Below are 19,330 nucleotides of genomic sequence, written 5' to 3'. Positions count from 1 at the left end.
GCTGCAACCGACTTTAGTAGCTTTCTATGGCGACGATGGGGCAGAGTCCTGATTGTTGCTACCGGCGCCCCTATTTTTGCTAGAATGGACGCCCTATTTTATTGGGACCGGTGCCCTGGCTTGCTACGACTTCCGCCTTGGGAGCTGCAAACATGGCGAGTTGGAATCATCATCTCGATGGCTGCTGGGACCGGCGTCTCTGTCATGCTGGGAATGGGCGTTGCGACATGCTGACTGGGGCGCCGCACCGTGCTAGAATCGGCCAACTTCCACACTGCAACCGTTGGCGAGCACTCATGTTGGGGACGGGGCGATGGACCGGTTCAATGAGGGCGGCGACGACGCGGCAAGCAATGGTGAACCAGCAGTGCTTCGAGAGTCGGTCGGCATGCATCCATGGCAGGGTCAATGGTGCTCGTTGTTGATCTCTTTCTCATGCGGTTGTGCGTGTCGACATGATTTTTTTAGCAAAGCAAAATGATACGAGGGAGGACAAAGCTGGGGCTTATCCAACGGCTAGGGAACGACGCATCAGCTTTCAGTCGTCGATCGCCGCCCTAAAAGAGTACTATTACTTCAGGATAAAAGAGTTATGACACTAACTTACCGAGGCTAGTCGGTCCATGCAGAGTGTCGCCCTAGAGAATTAATACTCACTTCGTCCAAAATTACTTATTATAGAAATAGATGCATCTAAATGTATTTTAATTGTAGATATATATTTTTTAATTTCTACCACAAGTAATTCGTACCGAGAAGTATTACTTCAAGATAAAAGAGTTGCGACACTAACTTATGCTTCTACACCGAAAATTCTAAACCAACGGACTATTACAGGCTTATTACGGGGTTTGTTCGTTAACTAATCTTCACCCTCTGATTTTCAAAAGGTGTGGGCCTCTCATCATTCTTTCTTCCAATCACAAGGTCCCCGTAAAACTCCGTTGTCATCTGTCCGTGTAGCAAAGCTCCTTCTACACCCCGCAAAAAGAAAAACTTTTTCTTCCGCTCTGTCTTGCGTGCTTTCCCGTCCCCCGGCGCTCTTGGCGCAAACCCTTGGGAGGCAGAGTCCAACCATGGCGTGTGCGCTGCTGCCTGCAGGTGTGGCCGCGGCCCTACCGTCTCCTCGCCGGAGCGCCGCCGCCCCCAAGGTAATTCGCCAACTACACCTTCTTCTACCCCCGTTTCATGGAGCAGGCATTCAGTCGAACAAGTTGTGGGCTCCGCCCTAGATGGTTGACATAAACTGATTTGATGCTTGCGAAATTGCAATAGAGTTGGGTAATTGCAGTATTTCAGAGCGTGTTGGTCAGAATTTTGTTTATTAGATTGTATCCATGACTGCCCCAAGCCCCCAAGATTTTCTTAATTTTTTTTTAAACCCCAAGCCCCCAAGATGTTTACCCCTTTCTGTTGTTGAAACCGAAGGTTATAATAATCGTCATTAGTTGCTAGTACATTCTACTTCCCGTTCCCCAAATATTCTCCTTTTGCCAGCTGCAGTGGCTACCTTAAAAACAAGAAGCTGAATGATACATGTGTTCATTTTTCATTACTCTGCATAAGAACTTGATAGATCATTCTTGGCATCTAGTTCAACCAGGTGCTTGAATAATTCACATTATGGTTAACCAATTAAAACTCAATGGGTTGCCGCTACTGCTTTTCTCAACCACCTGAATCTGAACTTCTGAAACATATTTGCTCACAGGGACAGCCGAACCAAGTCGCGTGCACGAACCAGCTTCACTGTAAGCTGCCTTTAAGTGGTGAGTGCTGCATTCATTACAACTTGCAAGAATTCAATGGCAACAGAGAAGTTATAATCCTACATCTGATTTCATTTGGTCTCAGATTTTTGTACTAATAAATATCTGATTGCAACTGCAGAGCCCCACAGATCCTGGAGCCTTGTTGGCTGCTGCACATGTTCAGGTTCGTCGACAGGAGCAGCTATGTCAAGGAGATCTGCAGATGCTGTAAGTTTTCATACCGATGTATCTCTGAGAAACTCTGTGGATGCTGTTCTAGGTGCGCAGATAGTTATCTCTGGCTACTGGATTGGCCCCGATGTGGAAGATGGTAGTGGTCATGTTCAGGCCATTCTGCAAAGAATTCACTGATGATGCGTCATTGTTAACAAGGTGATTTCCCTGGTATTTGAACATAATCTAGGCTGTACCACCCATAGAAATCCGGATTGTAATGTTTCTTTTGGTATGGATTTATCTCTGGCGGTCAAACCTTCCATTTTGTTTGTTCGCGATGCCCCTGAAATAACATGGGGAGGGAAATTAGACTGAATTTTGTCCGCGACTTCTTTTTTCCGAGAGTGAAGTACTCCCTCCGTTTCAAAATAGATGACTCAATTTTGTACAATTTTAGTACAAAGCTAATACAAAGTTGGGTCATCTATTTTGGAACGGAGGGAGTAGGCCTTTGTGATTTTGCTTTTGTAGCAAGCACATAAATTCTCAAAAGATTAGCAGCATCCAAGAATGCATTCACCCATCTGGTGCATGTTCACCCGTGTTCGAAACACATATTTTCTACTCTGCTGGAACTAGAAAAGATCTGGATGATGTTTGCATTATTGTAGGAAACACTATAAGTGAACGGAATATGCACCAACAGTTAGCTGACAAGCGACGATGTTGTTGGTACAGCACCAACTTATGTGAGCTCAGAGCAAAACCTTACCTAGAAATTGTAGGCACTTGTTATGACCGGCCGGACCTATGGTCGTAGGAGGCCCACCGGGCAAGCTTAGCCCACAAGTTATCTTAGTTTTATTTCACATCATGGTTATATAAACAAGTTGTAAGACTATTTTCAGATTTAAGCAATAAGACTATTCTATTGCCCGGCTCCCAGAGAAGCCGGAAACCCTAAACCCTAGCCGCCTCCTGCCTTCGCTGCCGCCGCACCTAGCGCAAGGACGGTGCCACGCCGCCGGCCGCCGCGCTCCAGCCCTCGCCCTCCTCCCTCGTTCCCCTACAACCTACGCCCAAGACCGGGGAGAACCCTAGCTCCTATCACCTTGGTATCAGCTAGCTTGGTTTCGACCATGTCATCACCACCACCAAGCCCGTCGCTGCCCCTCGCCACCACCTTCGCCGTGCCATCACCGATCCTCTCCACGGCGCCGATGGGTTCCACCGCCGGCGCATCGACCGGCCAGTTGCCGCCCCCCTCCACGGGTCTGCCGTCATCACCCTCCACCACGCTGCTCGTCTACTCCCCGGAGGCGATGACCGGCGTCCTCAACGACTTGGTCGTCGTGGTCCAGGGCATCCAGCTGTTCCTGGCTAGTTTGTACGGGCTGCCAATGCCGCCGGTCGTCTCCTCCGGACCGCCGGCCCTGCCCTGGTACTTGGTACCCGCAGCGATCACCGGGGCCCATCCGTCGCTCCAGCCGCCGCCCGCGTCGGCTCTCGCGGCGCCACCCGCACCTCCTGCGCCCGTCCCAGCGCCGCAGTGGCCCGCGCCGGCCCTAGCCGCGCCACCCGCGCCGCCCGTGCCAGTCCAGCTCCCACCGCCGCCGCCCAGCTCCGGACTGGGCCAATCCACACCAGGAGGCCTTCCGATCCAGCAGGTCCGGTTTCTGCCGTCACCGTCCCCGATCCCGGCCTGGCTAACCGGGACGTCACCACCGCCAGTTTACACGGAGGCCGGGGACCCACCGGTACCCACGCTGCAGTGTAGGGCCTCGTCTGGCTTCGCGGGGGCCTACGACGGGTTCCCCACCGTTGACCGGGCGCCGTCATCATCCTTGCTCCGCACCGCCGAGCCGGTCGGCCATGGTGCGCCGACCCAGACGCCGCCAAGATCGACTTCGCCACTTATGACGGCACGGAGGACCTGCTTAACTGGCTCAACTAGTGCGAGCAGTTTTTCCATGGACAGCGCACGCTCGCGTCGGAGCGCACTTGGCTGGCATCCTACCACCTCCGCGGTGCGGCCCGGACATGGTACTACGCCCTCGAGCAGGACGAGGGCGGCATGCCTCCGTGGGAGCGCTTCCGTGAACTGTGCCTCCTTCATTTTGGGCCGTCGATCCGCGGGAGCCGCTTGGCCGAGTTGGGCCGCCTACCCTTCACCTCCACGGTGCAGGATTTCGCTGACCGCTTCTAGGCCCTGGCGTGTCATGCGCCAGGTGTGACGGCCCTAAAGTGGGCCGAACTCTTTGTCGGCGGCCTCCCAGACCACATCCGCGTGGACGTCGAGCTGAAGGGGCCCCAAGACCTCCAGACAGCCATGTACTATGCTCGGGCCTTCGAGCGTCGCGCCCAGGCTTTGCCGCCGACGCCATCAACTCGAGGGGGCCGACACCCCCCACGACCACCCCCGACAGCACCTGCGCCCCGACCGCAGCACCAGCTGCCACCCCGGCTGCGACGCGACCTTTTCGGTGTCTCTCTCAAGCGGAGCAGATCGAGCGCCGGCGCTTGGGGCTTTGCTTTAACTGTGATGCGCCCTACACACCGGGCCATGTCTGCCCGCGCCTCTTCTACTTGGAGACGGCCGACGCTGCCGAGGAGGACACACCCACCGATGGACTCGGCGACCCCGCCGCCGCGGAGCCCACGCTCGCGCCCGCTCTGGTGACGACCCTCGTCGTCTCACTCCATGCGCTGGCCGGCATCCGCGACGAGCGGATGATGCTCTTACCGGTGACGATCCACGGCGAGCGTCTGGTGGCCCTCCTGGATACAGGCTCCACGCATAACTTCCTGTCTGAGGCCACCATGCGACGCCTAGCGCTCCAGCCGACAGGCGGGGAGCAACTTCGGGTCACCGTGGCTAACGGCGACCGCCTACGCTGCCATGGGCTCGCATGGGACGTGCCCATCACTATCGGCGATGAGCACTTCACCATCACGTGCGCCGGCATCGACTTGGGCTGCTTCGACTTCATCCTCGGCGCCGACTTCTTGCGGACTCTCGGTCCCATCCTCTGGGACTTCGACGCTCTGACGATGACCTTCTGCGTCTCGGCCGCCGCATCCGGTGGGAAAGCATTGGAGCCCCCCGGCGCCACCCCAGCTCCAGCTGGCCGCGGCCACCGCCGAGGCGGAGCATCCTCTGTTGGACCACCTCCTGTAGCAGCACTGTGACCTCTTCGGGGAGCCGCAGGGCCTTCCACCGGCCTGGGTCTACGACCACCGTATTCATCTTCTGCCGGGCACGCCACCGGTGGCAGTACGGCCCTATCGGTATCCTCAGCTACAGAAGGACGAGCTGGAGCGGCAGTGTGCGCTCATGCTCGCCGCGGGCATCATTCGGATCTCCACATCACCGTTCATCGCGCCGGTCCTCCTCGTTCGCAAGTCGGACGACATGTGGCGTTTTGCATCGACTAGCGTGCCCTTAATGCTCTCACACTTAAGGACAAGTTTCCTATCCCGGTGGTCGATGAGCTCCTGGATGAACTACATGGGGCGCGCTTCTTCACCAAGCTCGATCTCCGGTCGGGGTACCATCAGGTGCGCATGCACCCGGACGATATCACCAAGACGGCGTTTCGGACTCATCATGGCCACTTCGAGTTCTTGGTGATGCCCTTTGGCCTCTCCAACGCCCCGGCGACCTTCCAAGCTCTGATGAACGAAGTCCTCCGGTCCTACTTACGTCGGTTTGTGCTCGTTTTCTTTGATGACATTCTGATCTACAACGCTTCATGGGCAGAGCACCTCCAGCACGTTGCCATCGTCTTCAACGAGCTTCGGGCGCACCATATTCATATTAAGCGCTCAAAGTGCTCGTCCGGGACACCTTCCGTCGCTTACCTCGATCACGTCATCTCGGCCGCGGGGGTGGCCATGGACGCCGACAAGGTGGCGGCCGTCGCCGCGTGGCCAATCCCGCAGTCGCCGCGGGCTCTTCGCGGATTTCTGGGCCTTGCGGGGTACTACCGGAAATTTATCCGGGAGTTCGGCCTCATCGCGGCCCCGCTCACGCGCCTGCTCCGTCGCGACGCCTTTTCTTGGGATGAGGAGGCAACCACAACATTCGAGGCCCTCAAGGGGGCCCTCACGACGGGTCCCGTCCTGCAGATGCCTGATTTTGACCACCCGTTCACCGTCGACTGCGATGCCTTCGGTGCGGGGTTCGGTGCGGTCCTTCATCAAGGCGATGGACCCCTCACCTTCTTCAGCAGGCCCTTTGCCGCACGCCATCTTAAGTTGGCTGCCTATGAGCGCGAGCTCATTGGCTTGGTACAGGCGGCGCGTCACTGGCGGCCCTATCTTTGGGGTCGGTCTTTCCGGATCCGTACGGACCACTACAACCTCAAGTTCATGCTGGATCAGAGGCTCTCGACCGTGCCGCAGCACCAGTGGATCAGTAAGCTCTTCGATTTTGACTTCACAGTCGAGTATCGTCCGGGCCGCCTTAGCACCGTCGTCGACGCCCTGTCTTGGCGTGACGCCGACACCGTCGAGGGTGCTTCTGAGGGGGCGGCGTTCTGCATCCGCTCGGGGCCCTCCTTCGCCCTCTTCACCGACATCCGTCGGGCGACTACGGTTGCACCAGACGCGCTCCTCCTTCAGCAGCAGCTGGCTGCGGGGGAGCTGGATGAGCCGTGGCGCCTCGCCGACGGATTGCTCCTCCATGGGCGCCGGGTCTTTGTTCCCGCGCACGACGATCTCTGTCATCAGGTGTTGCTGCTCGCTCACTCGGCGGGCCATGAGGGTGTGCAGAAGACGCTCCATCGTCTCCGTGCCGACTTCTACATTCCAGGTGATCGTGCCCTGGTCCGTGACTGGGTGCGGTCTTGTGTGACGTGCCAACGCAACAAGACAGAGACTCTGAGGCCGGCTGGCTTCCTCCAGCCTTTGGAGGTGTCGTCTCAGGTCTGGGCGGGCATTTCCATGGACTTCATCGAGGGCCTTCCCAAGGTGGGCGGCAAGTCCGTCATTCTCACGGTGGTCGATCGCTTCTCCAAGTATGCTCACTTCATCGTGCTTGGGCATCCCTACACGGCGGCGACAGTCGCTCGGGCCTTCTTCGACGGTATTGTCCGTCTCCACGGGTTTCCCACTTCGCTCGTCAGTGATCGAGACCCCGTGTTCACGGGGCACGTGTGGCGCGACCTCTTCCGGCTGGCGAGCGTTAAGCTCCGCCTCAGCACGGCCTTCCACCCTCAGACGGACGGCCAATCTGAGGTCGTTAACAAGGTGATTGCCATGTATTTACGTTGTGTGGATGACGTGGATTGGCTCTCGTGGGCGGAGTACTGCTACAAGACTTCTTATCACTCCGCCCTCTGTGCCACTCCTTTTGAGGTGGCTTATGGCCGGCGGCCCCCGCCGATTCTTCCTGTTGATCCGGCCCTGGCGAGGACCGAGGCGGCCGGTGCTCTTCTGCGGAACCATGACGAGATGCTGGCAGAAGTCCGGCAACGCCTCCTTCAGGCCCAGCAGTTGGCCAAACACTACTACGACGGCAACCATCGCGGGGCGGAGTTCGCGGTGGGTGATTGGGTGTGGCTGCGTCTTCTTCATCGCTTTACGCAGTCACTGGACCCACGCGCGAAGCGGAAGCTGGGTCCTCGCTATGCCGGTCCCTTCGCTGTCCTGGAGCGCATTGGGAAGGTGGCTTACCGCCTTCAGCTTCCGGCGGGTGCGCGCATCCACTATGTCTTTCATGTGGGGCTGCTCAAGCCTTTCCGTGGAGAGCCACCCGTGGTTCCTCCTGCGCTGCCGCCGATCACCGACGGGCGTCTTCTTCCTGAACCGGAAAAGGCGTTGAGGGCTCAGCTGCGTCGCGGCTCCTGGTACGTGTTGATTTAGTGGGCTGGACTTTCAGAGGAGGACGCTACTTGGGAGCAGCGGGAGGAGTTCCGCCAACACTACCCAGACTTTCAGCTCGAGGACGAGCTGTTTGCGCAGGCGGGGAGAGATGTTATGACCGGCCGGACCTATGGCCGTAGGAGGCCCACCGGGCAAGCTTAGCCCACAAGTTATCTTAGTTTTATTTCACGTCATGGTTATATAAACAAGTTGCAAAACTATTTTCAGATTTAAGCAATAAGACTATTCTATTGCCCGGCTCCCAGAGGAGTCGGAAACCCTAAACCCTAGCCGCCTCCTGCCTTCGCCGCAGCCGCACCTAGCGCAAGGACGGCGCCACGCCGCCGGCCGCCGCGCTCCAGCCCTCGCCCTCCTCCCTCGTTCCCCTACAACCTACACCCAAGACCGGGGAGAACCCTAGCTCCTATCAGCACTATACTTGTTTGTTTGCACGAATTTGGCTTCTTGGAAGAAAAGCAACAAAATACATCAAATACTCCCTCCATTCCTAAATATAAGTCTTTTTAGAGATTCTAATATGGATTACATCTGAAGCAAAATGAGGGAATCTACACTCTAAAATACACCTATATTCAGCTGTATGTAGTCCATATTCAAATCTCTAAAAAGACTCGTATTCAGAAACTGAGGGAGTAGAACACATATAAATTAACTACTCACTCTGGCTCATAACAACGACAAATTTTAAGACGAATTAGTCCTTGATGCCACTCAAAGATGCCTGTGCGTCAGATGAGATACTCTTGGAGGTACAGGGGCGGGCAAAGGGCACAAGCTTCGAAGTTGTTCAGACGCTTCACCGTCACAACCTCTGGATAAACTCCAATGGAGGATTGATACTTTTTCATGCTCATGACACCGGAAGAGGATCCTCTACCGTTCGGCAGCCTGCCGTTCTACCACTGACATGTGGGCCTGTGGGAAACCTGGCCCACATGTCAGCGGCCCAACGTCACCTAGCGCACGGCAGAGGAGCCGTGTCCCATGAAACCGGGGCAAAAGTACACCACGTTCACGGCCGCAGAGGGGAACCTCTCGGTGGAGAGGGACAGGCATGCCCCATCCCCAACGAACACAGCGCGGCATCGGCGGTGTCCTCTTACCTTATGAATTTTTTAAAATTTGCGAGCCTTCTCAAATCCTTGAAAATTTTCAAATTCGTAGACTTTTTTCAAATGGGCGAACATTTTTATAATTCATAAGCTTCTTCCAAATCCATGAACTTTTTCAAATTCATGAACATATCTTAAATACATGAATATATTTTTGAATTCGTGAGCATTTTTTTTAAAAATTCGCCCATAGCTTGTGGGCTGTGAGCGCCATAGCGACCTTTTGGCGCCTGAAGTGCCTATCCATCTAGAGATACTCCAGAGATGGATTGATTAATTAGCCGCCCACTTCGCTGCACTAAGTAATCGGAGTCACCAATGCATGCATATCCATCTAGAGATACTCCAGAGATGGATTGATTGATTAGCCGCCCTGTATCTTCGCTGCACTAAGTAATCAGAGTCACCAATGCATGCATATCCATCTAGAGATATAGATACTCCAGAGATGGATTCATCTGAGTCTATTCAAGACACGACCTCCAAATGAAGAACGCACGCTCAACCGGATACTCCACTATTTTTAGGGGATCGGTTAGAAATGCCCTAACAAGGTTGTTGGAGGAATCAGTTTAGGGAACATATCATTTCAACCATCGACATATTGAGTTTTCTCCTCACCAATGCATGCATATCCATCTAGAGATACTTCAGAGTGGATTGATTAATTAGCCGCCCTGTATCTCGCTGCACTAAGTAATCAGAGTCACCAATGCATGCATATCCATCTAGAGATAGATACTCCAGAGATGGATTCATCTGAGTCTATTTAAGACACGACCTCTAAATGAAGGACACACTCTCAACCGTCTTTCTGGCTTGATTGATCATAGCCCTAGGATAGAGATCGGAGGCATCAACCATGTCTGTTTTATATGCTTGTAAGCTCTGCTTCCTCCTTGCTCTGCTGAATTCGGCCAGCCACGCCGTCGCCGGCAATGTGGCACCACCGACACTGAGCGCCGGATTCAGTCTGCCTATCGTGTCCAACCACAACACAGCCGGCGGGCTCGGGCAGTTTGACGCGAACCTCACGAGCATAGGTCCGCACATAGCACCCGTGGGGTGGCCCTTGTACGACGTCCTCGTCGGCGTTGGCTCTGGCCAAACCCGGCACTTTTACAAGCTTGGGCTGGACCTCGTCGGCAATCTGACGTGGATGCAGTGCAAGCCCTGCGTGCCCGAGGTTCGGCAGGAGGGCGCCGTCTTCGACTCTGCTGAGTCCCCTCGCTACAAGCACATGAAGCCCGCAGACCCCAAGTGTAGGCCCCCCTACACCCCCTCCGGCCAGAACCGGTGCAGCTTCTACACCACCTCCTGGAACGTCGCCGCGCACGGCTACCTCGGCAACGACACGTTTGCCTTCGCCGGCAGCCCCGGCGCAGGAGGACACAACAGGGACGTTGACAACCTCATCTTGGGTTGCGCACACACGACGAACGGGTTCGAGCACCTGAGCCACAACATTCTCGCCGGGGTCCTGAGCTTGAGCAGGCACCCGACGTCGTTCATGAGCCAGCTCACCGCACGCGGGCTGGCCGACTCACGGTTCTCATATTGTCTCTTCCCCGGACAGAGCCACCCCAACGCCAGGCACGGGTTCCTCCGCTTCGGCCGCGACATCCCGAGGCACGACCACGTGCACAGCATGCCGCTGCTGTTCACTGGATCGGGCTACGGCCAAAGTAGCATGTACTACATCCACGTCTTCAGCATCAGCTTGAACGGGAAAAGGCTTAACGGGGTAAAGACGGCGATGTTTAGGCGGGATCCACAAACCCGTCGCGGGGGGTTCGTCGTCGACCCCGGGACTCCCCTGACCAGGCTGGTTCGCGCGGCGTATGACGTCGTGGAGGCCGAGTTCGCGGCAAACATGCACAAGCAGGGGGCGCGCCGCTTGACGGTGCCGGTGCAGGGGTACCGCCTCTGCTTTGGCTCGTGGGCCCACGCGCACCTCCCGAGCTTGACCGTGACCCTGTACGAAGACGCGACCAGGCTTTTTATCAAGCCGGAACTGTTATTCATGAGGGTGAACCATGAGCACCTGTGCTTCGCCGTCGTGCCGGACGAGGAGATGACGGTGCTCGGCGCGGCGCAGCAGGTGGACACGCGGTTCACATTTGACCTCCCGGGGAATCGTCTCTACTTTGCCCAGGAGCATTGTAGTGCTGACACTCGCCCAACTGTCTAGATCCTAGAGAGTACTATATGTATCTGCGCCAAATGCATTCATCATTAGTTGGTGCATAAACCGATGTGGGAACAATTTAAGAATAATGGGTTACATTCCTAATTATAATGCTGAATTTAATGATGATGATTGGTGCATTCTTACCCTACCCTCTTTGGAAGCATTTTGCAGGATGTTTAAGTATGAAAGATTCGCTGTTTTTTCTTTCCTTTTAGTATTCACTATTTACTATGGTTTACTTTGTAGACTCCCTCCGATGCAAATTATCTGGAGGAAAGCTATGTATGCCAAAATGTGAATTTAGATTATTATTACCCTCCTGGAGATATAATACTAGCAAGTTGGGGAGACTGTTTGATTTCTACTGCTGCTGTACATAGTTTTTGTGCAATATGCCTCAAGTTTCTGCGGCATCAAGTAATAAACATTACTGTGCGCTAGATCAGTTTCTGTGTATATGAATCACGGACCGACTACTTGCTTGCTCGTAGACTGGTTTAGTAATAAATTTTTCTCGCTAAATGTCAAAACACCCTTGAACTTGGTATGAGTGCTAGCCGATGATTTTCAGTTGTAGGCTATCCAGTGTCAGGCAATAGTTGTTGTTTGCGCTGTTGCACATTTAGTAATTATTTGGTATTAAAAGAAGCAGTGGTGCAATTTTTGTTGAGAAACTGAGCTTTATCTGGTGATTTATGATCAGATGCGTTCTCAGGCCGCTTATAGTGAGCCATTCGGCTTCGGCGCTGGTAATTATAGCCTCCCGTGGGTTGGGGTTAAGATAGTCTAGACATTTTCTTTGAATCGATTGACGCATGAGCTTGCCTTTTACCAGATCTACAAGTATTTTGTTGCGTGTGCGACTTGTTTTACATATTTTCTTTCTACATTCTAGGGTGTGTGATGTGTCAAGCTGTTGTTGACTTGATGCGTGTGTTGTGTTTCAGTCTTTTAGATGCAGGCATTGTTTGGTGTTGGTGCCATTGAGATTGATGGTGACGATGTTGTTACTCCAAAAGGTCGCAAGATTATCATAAAATGACAAGACGAGCCGGATCATGCAACTTGTGCTTTGCTTGCTGGCTGGCGAGTGAACTGGCGTTGAAATTGATGCCAATTACTCCTTGTTTATGTGTTTCCGCCAACTGTGGACTTTTTTTTTGCAGAAAGTAGGGAGATTTCATAACTCAAGGTGGCTTTTCAGTCGTACACAAATTTACAACTTCGTCTGTGCCCGTACCAAACCAAATGACAGTATGGGGTATACTACGCCCATAGGCTATGAGGCTATGACTAACTTTATTTTGAGTGCACCTAATATGCGTAATAAAAATCTTCCGTGGGTCCTCTAACATCTGGATGTCTCGCACAAGTGTTCTGTATCTGGAGCGGTCCTCATGACTCGCGTTTAACATTGAGGCTGCCCGAGCACAGTCCAACTCAATGGCAATGGGTAAGATAGTGCGGTGAAGAGCAAGATCAAGGCCTTCCTTACACGCCATAAGCTCTGCCTCTAGTCCATCATCGCATGTGGTGATTTGTCTGCATGCAGTAAAAATAATAGCACCGGTATCATCTCGAAGCACCATTCCACCACGAGCCGCCCTCGTTTCCTTGATATAACTTCAATTTCGTCCATCCATGGGCAGGCAGTGACCAGGAAATCTCCTTTTGCTGGTTTCCTGCATGTTGCATGTCGTAGCTGCTCTGGCTAGCTAGTACGTGCACCACCACTTTGCCTTTCTCAATGTTCCCCGATGAATGTTGTTGAATGCACATGAAAGAGCTTATATACCCCAGGAAGCGTCGCAATGCTTCTGTTGGAGGGGCTAGCTTCCCATGCGTGAGTTCATTTCGAACGTACCACACACGCCACATGGGCATCAGGAGATGACCACCATGCGAATATTTCCCGTGAGCGGCTCGAGCAGGGTAAAAAGCCACTTTGGTCCGGTGTTGCGAACAACATCAATGTCTGGCAATGGCCAGTACGAGGCCATGGCACGCCAGATAGAGGTTCTTCGCAAGGGGGCACCTACACATTGCATGGAAACCATCCTCCCGTTCCACACCATAAATGGGGCACACGTCAGTATGTTTGAGGTGGCGAGAAAATTTATTTTTTCAAGTAGCCAGAGAATTGGACACAAGCCTCCATGCAAAGTCACGTACCTTCGGAGGAGCAGGGCACCCCCATATGATCTTTCAGATGGCGCGACGAGCATCCGGTGCCCTGCTCGTGGCGGGTGCCGATGGACGCTCGCGCTCGTCCATGGCTAAGCGATAGGCGCCAACTGTGGACTTCAATGCAATGGAATCTTTCAACGAAAGTAACATGGTAAAGATGACTTTCTTGTGTTGCCCATTGTCTATGTATGTTTAATTTCCTGGTTGGTTCATTTCGGAAACGTTGGGTTTTTACTGCCACAAGCATCCTTTTGTTCAACCATCAATGGTTGCACCGGGCCCCTGTAGTTCATTATAATTTTTTGCGTGCCCACCCTGAGCAGAGTTTTAGATTTGGTTTATGTTGATGATTGGCACTCCTTATAACTAGTGTCAAAATTGACGTCAATTACTCCTTTGGAACCCTTCAACGAAATGAATTTAATGAACCACTAGTTATATTATATGATTTCAACCAGAAAATTTGGTTGACTCACCTTCTTAGTAGAATTAATGATTTAACACAGATGAAATATAAATCTCTAATTTCTCACGAAAAGCATGCTTGAACATACACATGTGACGTGTGTGTATGAGTTGCGCTTAGGACCAAGCAAGTAAAATTCATGAAAATATTTCTATGGAAAGAAAAACTCATTTTGGTAGAAAATGAGGGGAAAACTGATTCCTATTTGATTTTCTATCTTTTTTAGGATTAATTATACTAATTTCGAGATTTTTCCTAGATTGACCACTGAAGAAACTTTGTAGTAAGAACAATACATCACACATCACATGTTTCCAAGTTTCTTAAAAGCTTCAGATTTTCCAAACTTATCTAGAAATTTATATTCTTTTTTTTCAATTTTATATTTTTCTACGCAGGTTATTAATATAGCAATGGTGGTCACATGTACTTCCTCCGTCTCAAAATAAGTGACTCAACTTTGTACTAACTCCCAAAATAAGTGACTCAACTTTGTACTAGCTTTAGCACAAAGCTAGTACAAAGTTAAGTCACTTATTTTGAGATGGAGTGACATAAGTTATGCCAAGTGTGGTCTCATAAAATGTATGACTTACTCTACTGTGTTGTCACACGTGCAAGTGTGCATACCCATTTGTGTACTCGATGTTTAGTATATTGCCGTGCCAACAAACCTTTTGAATCCTGCCAAGGCAAAGGCCCAACCAAGCCCACAAGTTGACCAAGGCACTAGCCAAGTATTAGGCATACGGAGCCACGCATGTCTAGCTTCTACCTAAAAATGACCCAGATTTAGGTAAAAAATGACTAAGCTCAGAATCCGTCAATTTAGGCGACAATCAGGTAGTTTGGCGGGCTTTTAGGCAAGGTCCGGTACGTGCCTCCTAGTGCCTACCCAAACCTTTCAGCCTCCATGTATGTATGGGCCAACCATAGTGGCCCAACAACCTTAGCGTCTTCTGTTATTTTCACAAGGTACGTGGGAAGTCTGCTCATTCAACTGGATAGGATAATAGGATGAGCATCTCGAATACTGTTGTTTGAAGGTCTTGTGGACGAAGTTGTGCTCCAATCTCCTCAGATTGGATGCGTTTGGTTTAGTGGAGTTGTGGATATCTGAATTCTGGACGTAGTGTTCAAATCCCAAGGACGGTGCTGGGGACGTAGTTCCTGTACGTGTACTGCTGTCCTCCCTAGTCAGTCGGCTAAGCAGAAACAAGAATAGAAAGAAACCAAGGACAGAGGAGGAAGGGAACATAAGCACAACTGCTAGGCTTAATGAAAATATTGTCGTGGAACTGCCATGGTTTGGGTAACGCTGCAGCAATTCGTGCCCTGCTGGAAGTCCAGCGCTCTTGTAACCCCGAGGTAATGTTCCTGTCGGAGACACACCTTGACGATTATCCGGCTGAGTGTTTAAGGAGGAAATTGCAGATGGATGTGAAGGTTGTTTCGGTCAGTGATGGCCGGAAAGGTGGACTAGCAATGTTCTGGAAGAGGGACTCGGGTGTCCAACTAATCTATGCATCACCAAACTATATTGATGTTAAAATTGAGGACTCAAGTGGCGAAGAATGGAGGTTTACTGGGATGTACGGAGAATTTAAGTGGCAAGAAAAATATAGGACTTGGAACCGTATGAGGATGTTGAAGCAGCAGAATAATCTCCCATGGGTGATTGCGGGATACCTGAATGAAATTTTGCAACTATCTGAAAAAGAAGGAGGTAATCCGAGGCCAATGCAATATATGGATGCATTTAGAGATGCACTCACTGACTGCAATCTTGAGGATATTGGTTTTGTAGGTGACAAATTCACATGGAGGAGAGGACGTCTTCGGGAAAGACTAGACCGAGCTGCTGCTAACTCGGGATGGCCCCAGATGCACCCTCTTGCTGCGCTGATAAATATGGAGTTTAACCACTCGGATCATCGCCCTATACTGCTAGATACTGAATACTATCGCCAAGATAACCCTCCAAACAGCAGGGGGCGGAAGTGCTTCGAAGCACGTTGGCTGAAAGAACCTTCGTTTGGAGAAGTTGTGCAAAAGGCATGGGACGAAGCGAGTGGGCATGCCACGGGAGATGTACTTGCTAAATTAAAAGTAATGCATGCATGCTTCCATGTTTGGGACAGTAGGGTCCTAAAGAAGCCTAGAAAACGTCTTAAGAAATGCCAGCAAGAACTGGAGAATATTATGAGAGATGCTATGACAGATGAGAATGAAAAGAGGAGGAAAGATATAGCAGCAGAAATTGAGATGCTGCTAGAACAACAGGAAATATATTGGCTACAGAGAGTCCATATAACTAAATTAACCAAACCAATAATTTTGTATTTGTAAATGAAGTGAGTCAAAGTGAAAAACTTTGATGGGTCTTTTCTATATGGGTTGCCCGGGACTCGAACCCGGAACTAGTCGGATGGAGTAGATAATTCTTCCTCACAGCCCAGGCACAACGACGCAATTATCAGGGGCGCGCTCTACCACTGAGCTAATAGCCCGTCGCGCGGGCCTCCCAAAGGGAGGCCTGCTACGCCAAAAGCGAGAAAAACTACATCCCTTTCCTTTTGACATTTGCAGTCCCCTGCCTTACCGCTTGGCCATGCCGCCAAAAAATCCGATCAAAAATCTAGAACGACTAACTTGGCTGTTAAATGGTGACAAGAATACAAATTTTTTCCATTTGTTCGCGTCAACAAGGAAGAAACGTAACCTAATTAAAAAACTGAAAAATGCACATGGGGATTGGCTGGAAGGTACGAATGTGTTGAATCCGTTCATTAGAGATTATTTTGCTAACCTGTTTCCATTCGAGGTGAATGCAACAGATCCAGATTTCCTAGCGAAGATTCAGCAGCGTGTCACGGCAGCGATGAATGAACAATTATTAGCTCCATTTACTGAAGAGGATGTCAAATGGGCTGTGTTTAGCATCGGGGATTTGAAAGCCCCGGGACCGGATGGGTTGCAAGCTATATTCTATAAGAAATATTGGCACATAGTAGGCCAGGAAATTACGCAGGAGGTGCTGAAGGCTATAAACACCAAACATATACCTGCTGGGTGGAATGATACTACCGTGGTTTTAATACCGAAGGTGGACTGTCCTGAAACTATTGCTCAATATCGCCCCATTAGCCTCTGTAATGTGATTTATAAAATCATTTCCAAGATGCTTTCAAAGAGATTGAAAGTGATCCTTCTAGAAATAATTGCTCCAACTCAAAGCGCTTTTGTTCCTGGTAGGCTGATTACAGATAATGTCTTAATTACGTATGAATGTGTACACAAAATTAAGAATCAGAGGAATGGAAAAGAAGGTATTTGTGCTGTAAAATTGGATATGCACAAGGCCTATGATAGGGTGGAGTGAGTCTTTTTGAGAAATATGATGTTAAAGATGGGATTTCATGAGGATTGGGTCAACACGATGATGGAATGTGTTTCCTCAGTTCAGTATAATATAAGGTTCAATTCACAGGAAACTGACAATATTGTGCCTACTAGAGGGTTAAGACAGGGAGACCCCTTGTCACCCTATTTGTTCTTGTTGTGTGCAGAGGGTCTTTCAAGTGTACTAATGCATGAAGAAGAAGTTGGTGGTATTGATGGGGTTAGGGTGTGCAGGAATGCACCGTTGGTCTCTCACTTGTTATTTGCCGATGATTCCCTTTTTCTCATGAAAGCAAATAGGTCTAATGCAACTTCCTTGCAAGGTGCTCTTCAAGCCTACTGAAACAATTCTGGACAACTAGTCAGCGTGGGCAAGTCAAGTATTTTTTTTTCAGCCCAAATACACCCGTGGAGACAAAGGCAGAGGTATGCAACATACTTAATATAAATACAGAGGCCATATCAGATACGTACTTCAATCAGATGCCGAGCTACCCTGATTTATGTATTCACGATGTTGTGCTTACTGCGTGTTGGTATATATGGTGGATGCGCCGTCAGGTAACACATGAAGGTGCGGTCCCTCCGGTGAACAAGTGTGCACTCTCTATTCTAGCAATTACTTCAAATTATTCTAAAAGTTCTGCGAAGGTGACCAGTGTTGTAAAGGAGAAATGGGTAAAACCAGCTGGGGGATGTTTGAAATTAAATGTTGATGCCTCTTATCATGCGGAGGATGGAACTGGGGCGACAGGTGCTGTTCTCCGAGACTCCTCAGGTACCTTCCTAGCTGGACGTTCTCGGTTCATTCCCTATGCCGCTTCTGCCCAAACTATGGAGGCGATGACCCTTCAAGATGATTTACTGCTAGCAAATGAGGTTGGCTATAATCGCCTTCAAGCAGAGTCTGATTGCATGGGTGTTATAGATGCATTATCTGGAACAAGTCAGTGGTATGACTAAGCAGGTCCGATTTATGCATCGTGCACGAAAGATATTGGTTTGGTTAATTTTATGCATTGTCATAGGGAAGCTAATGTAGTGGCGCACGAAGTAGCTAGGTTTTGTTTTTCACAAAAAGTTGATTGTATTTGGCACGATGAGGCCCCTAGCTTTATTCTGCAGTTCTTGTTGAACGATGTAAACTTTTTTTGAAGTAATAAAATGCGCCATGATGGTTTTCCCTCAAAAAAGTTTTAACTTCCTAATAATTTTTTAAGGGATCCCATACCTTTATTAATTTGGTTATTGCTCCAAATTAACTTTAACATTTGACCTCTCGGGGAATCGTCTCTACTTTGCCCAGGAGCATTGTAGTGATGACACTCGCGCAACTGTCTAGATCCTAGAGAGTACTATATGTATCTGCGCCGAATGCATTCATCATTTGTTGGTGCATAAATGTGTGGGAACAAATATAAGAATAATGTGTTGCATTCCTAATTACACTAGTAGAAAAAGGGTCAAATGTTCAGCTCATTAGTCCCGGTTTGTAATTGAGTCGGCACTAATTTGACCATTAGTGCCGGTTCCAACGGCTAGCTGGGCCGCTACCATTAGTACCGGTTCGTGGCGAATCTTTAGCACCGGTTCGTGCCACGAACCGGTACTAAAGAGAGTGGTGGCAGAATGTTGTCAGTCTAGGACCCCTCCAGCACCTTTAGTACCGGTTCATGGCACGAACCCGTGCTAAACGTCGTCCTATATAAACCCTTCGTCCACCAGCGAGCGAGCTCTCTCTGTTTTTCCCCTTTCCCCTCTCCTCTCTGTTCTTCCCCCTCTACCTCGAGCTCATCTCACATTTTGCCCAAATTTTGTCAAGATTTGAAGGCCCCCATCCATTCAAGTGATCACAAAGGTAAGCAACTTTGTCCTTTCATCTCTTATTGCTAGATTAGCTTTTGCAATGCTTTATATAGTCATTAATTTATGGGTTTTAGTAATTTGGGAGGAATTATATGTCGTAGTTTATTTGATTTATATGCAATCTGAGCTCAAAATAACTCTTAGTTTGCATATGTAGGTGTGGTTTACTTAGTGCCTTCCCGTCTCCGTCCTAACCATCATCGATCGTCCGCACCGTCTTGTGGCCGACACCACCTTGTGGGGTGAGCCCTCTTGTTCGTATATTTTTTATAAAAAAATCATGTTTGTGTGA

The 19,330-nt window shown here is 50.4% G+C and overlaps 2 protein-coding genes across 3 annotated transcripts; both read left to right on the top strand.

The window, feature by feature from the left end:
• The first annotated feature begins 950 nt into the window (after positions 1 to 950).
• On the top strand, positions 951 to 12,450 carry LOC125535743 (uncharacterized). 2 transcript variants are annotated; one of them, XM_048698815.2, is made up of 5 exons: positions 951 to 1,151; positions 1,712 to 1,769; positions 1,891 to 1,935; positions 2,032 to 2,144; positions 12,065 to 12,450. In XM_048698815.2, the coding sequence occupies exons 1-4, from the start codon at positions 1,077 to 1,079 to the stop codon at positions 2,121 to 2,123; spliced, it is 270 nt and encodes an 89-aa protein (XP_048554772.1). In that variant the 5' UTR covers positions 951 to 1,076; the 3' UTR covers positions 2,124 to 2,144; positions 12,065 to 12,450. The 2 variants fall into 2 exon arrangements, with proteins under 2 accessions (XP_048554772.1, XP_048554770.1); XM_048698813.2 differs by having other exon boundaries at positions 1,891 to 2,144.
• On the top strand, positions 9,717 to 11,243 carry LOC125535741 (aspartic proteinase CDR1-like). The gene has a single exon (XM_048698811.2). It carries the CDS (start codon positions 9,789 to 9,791, stop codon positions 11,115 to 11,117), a length of 1,329 nt encoding a protein of 442 aa, XP_048554768.1. The 5' UTR covers positions 9,717 to 9,788; the 3' UTR covers positions 11,118 to 11,243.
• Positions 12,451 to 19,330: the final 6,880 nt, after the last annotated feature.

This window comes from Triticum urartu, chromosome 2A, assembly GCF_056163025.1.
Source record: "Triticum urartu cultivar PI428250 chromosome 2A, HENAU_Tu73, whole genome shotgun sequence".
NCBI classification, from domain to species: domain Eukaryota; kingdom Viridiplantae; phylum Streptophyta; class Magnoliopsida; order Poales; family Poaceae; genus Triticum; species Triticum urartu.
This window is presented reverse-complemented; position numbering and strand designations above follow the sequence as displayed.

What these genes read in the sequence shown, in the direction of transcription:
- LOC125535743 (XM_048698813.2), top strand. Translation starts at nt 1,077, where the DNA reads ATGGCGTGTGCGCTGCTGCCTGCAGGTGTGGCCGCGGCCCTACCGTCT. An exon ending in GGAGCGCCGCCGCCCCCAAG is followed by an intron (nt 1,152 to 1,711) that starts GTAATTCGCCAA and finishes ATTTGCTCACAG; the next exon opens with GGACAGCCGAACCAAGTCGC. An exon ending in CTGTAAGCTGCCTTTAAGTG is followed by an intron (nt 1,770 to 1,890) that starts GTGAGTGCTGCA and finishes TTGCAACTGCAG; the next exon opens with AGCCCCACAGATCCTGGAGC.
- LOC125535741 (XM_048698811.2), top strand. Translation starts at nt 9,789, where the DNA reads ATGTCTGTTTTATATGCTTGTAAGCTCTGCTTCCTCCTTGCTCTGCTG.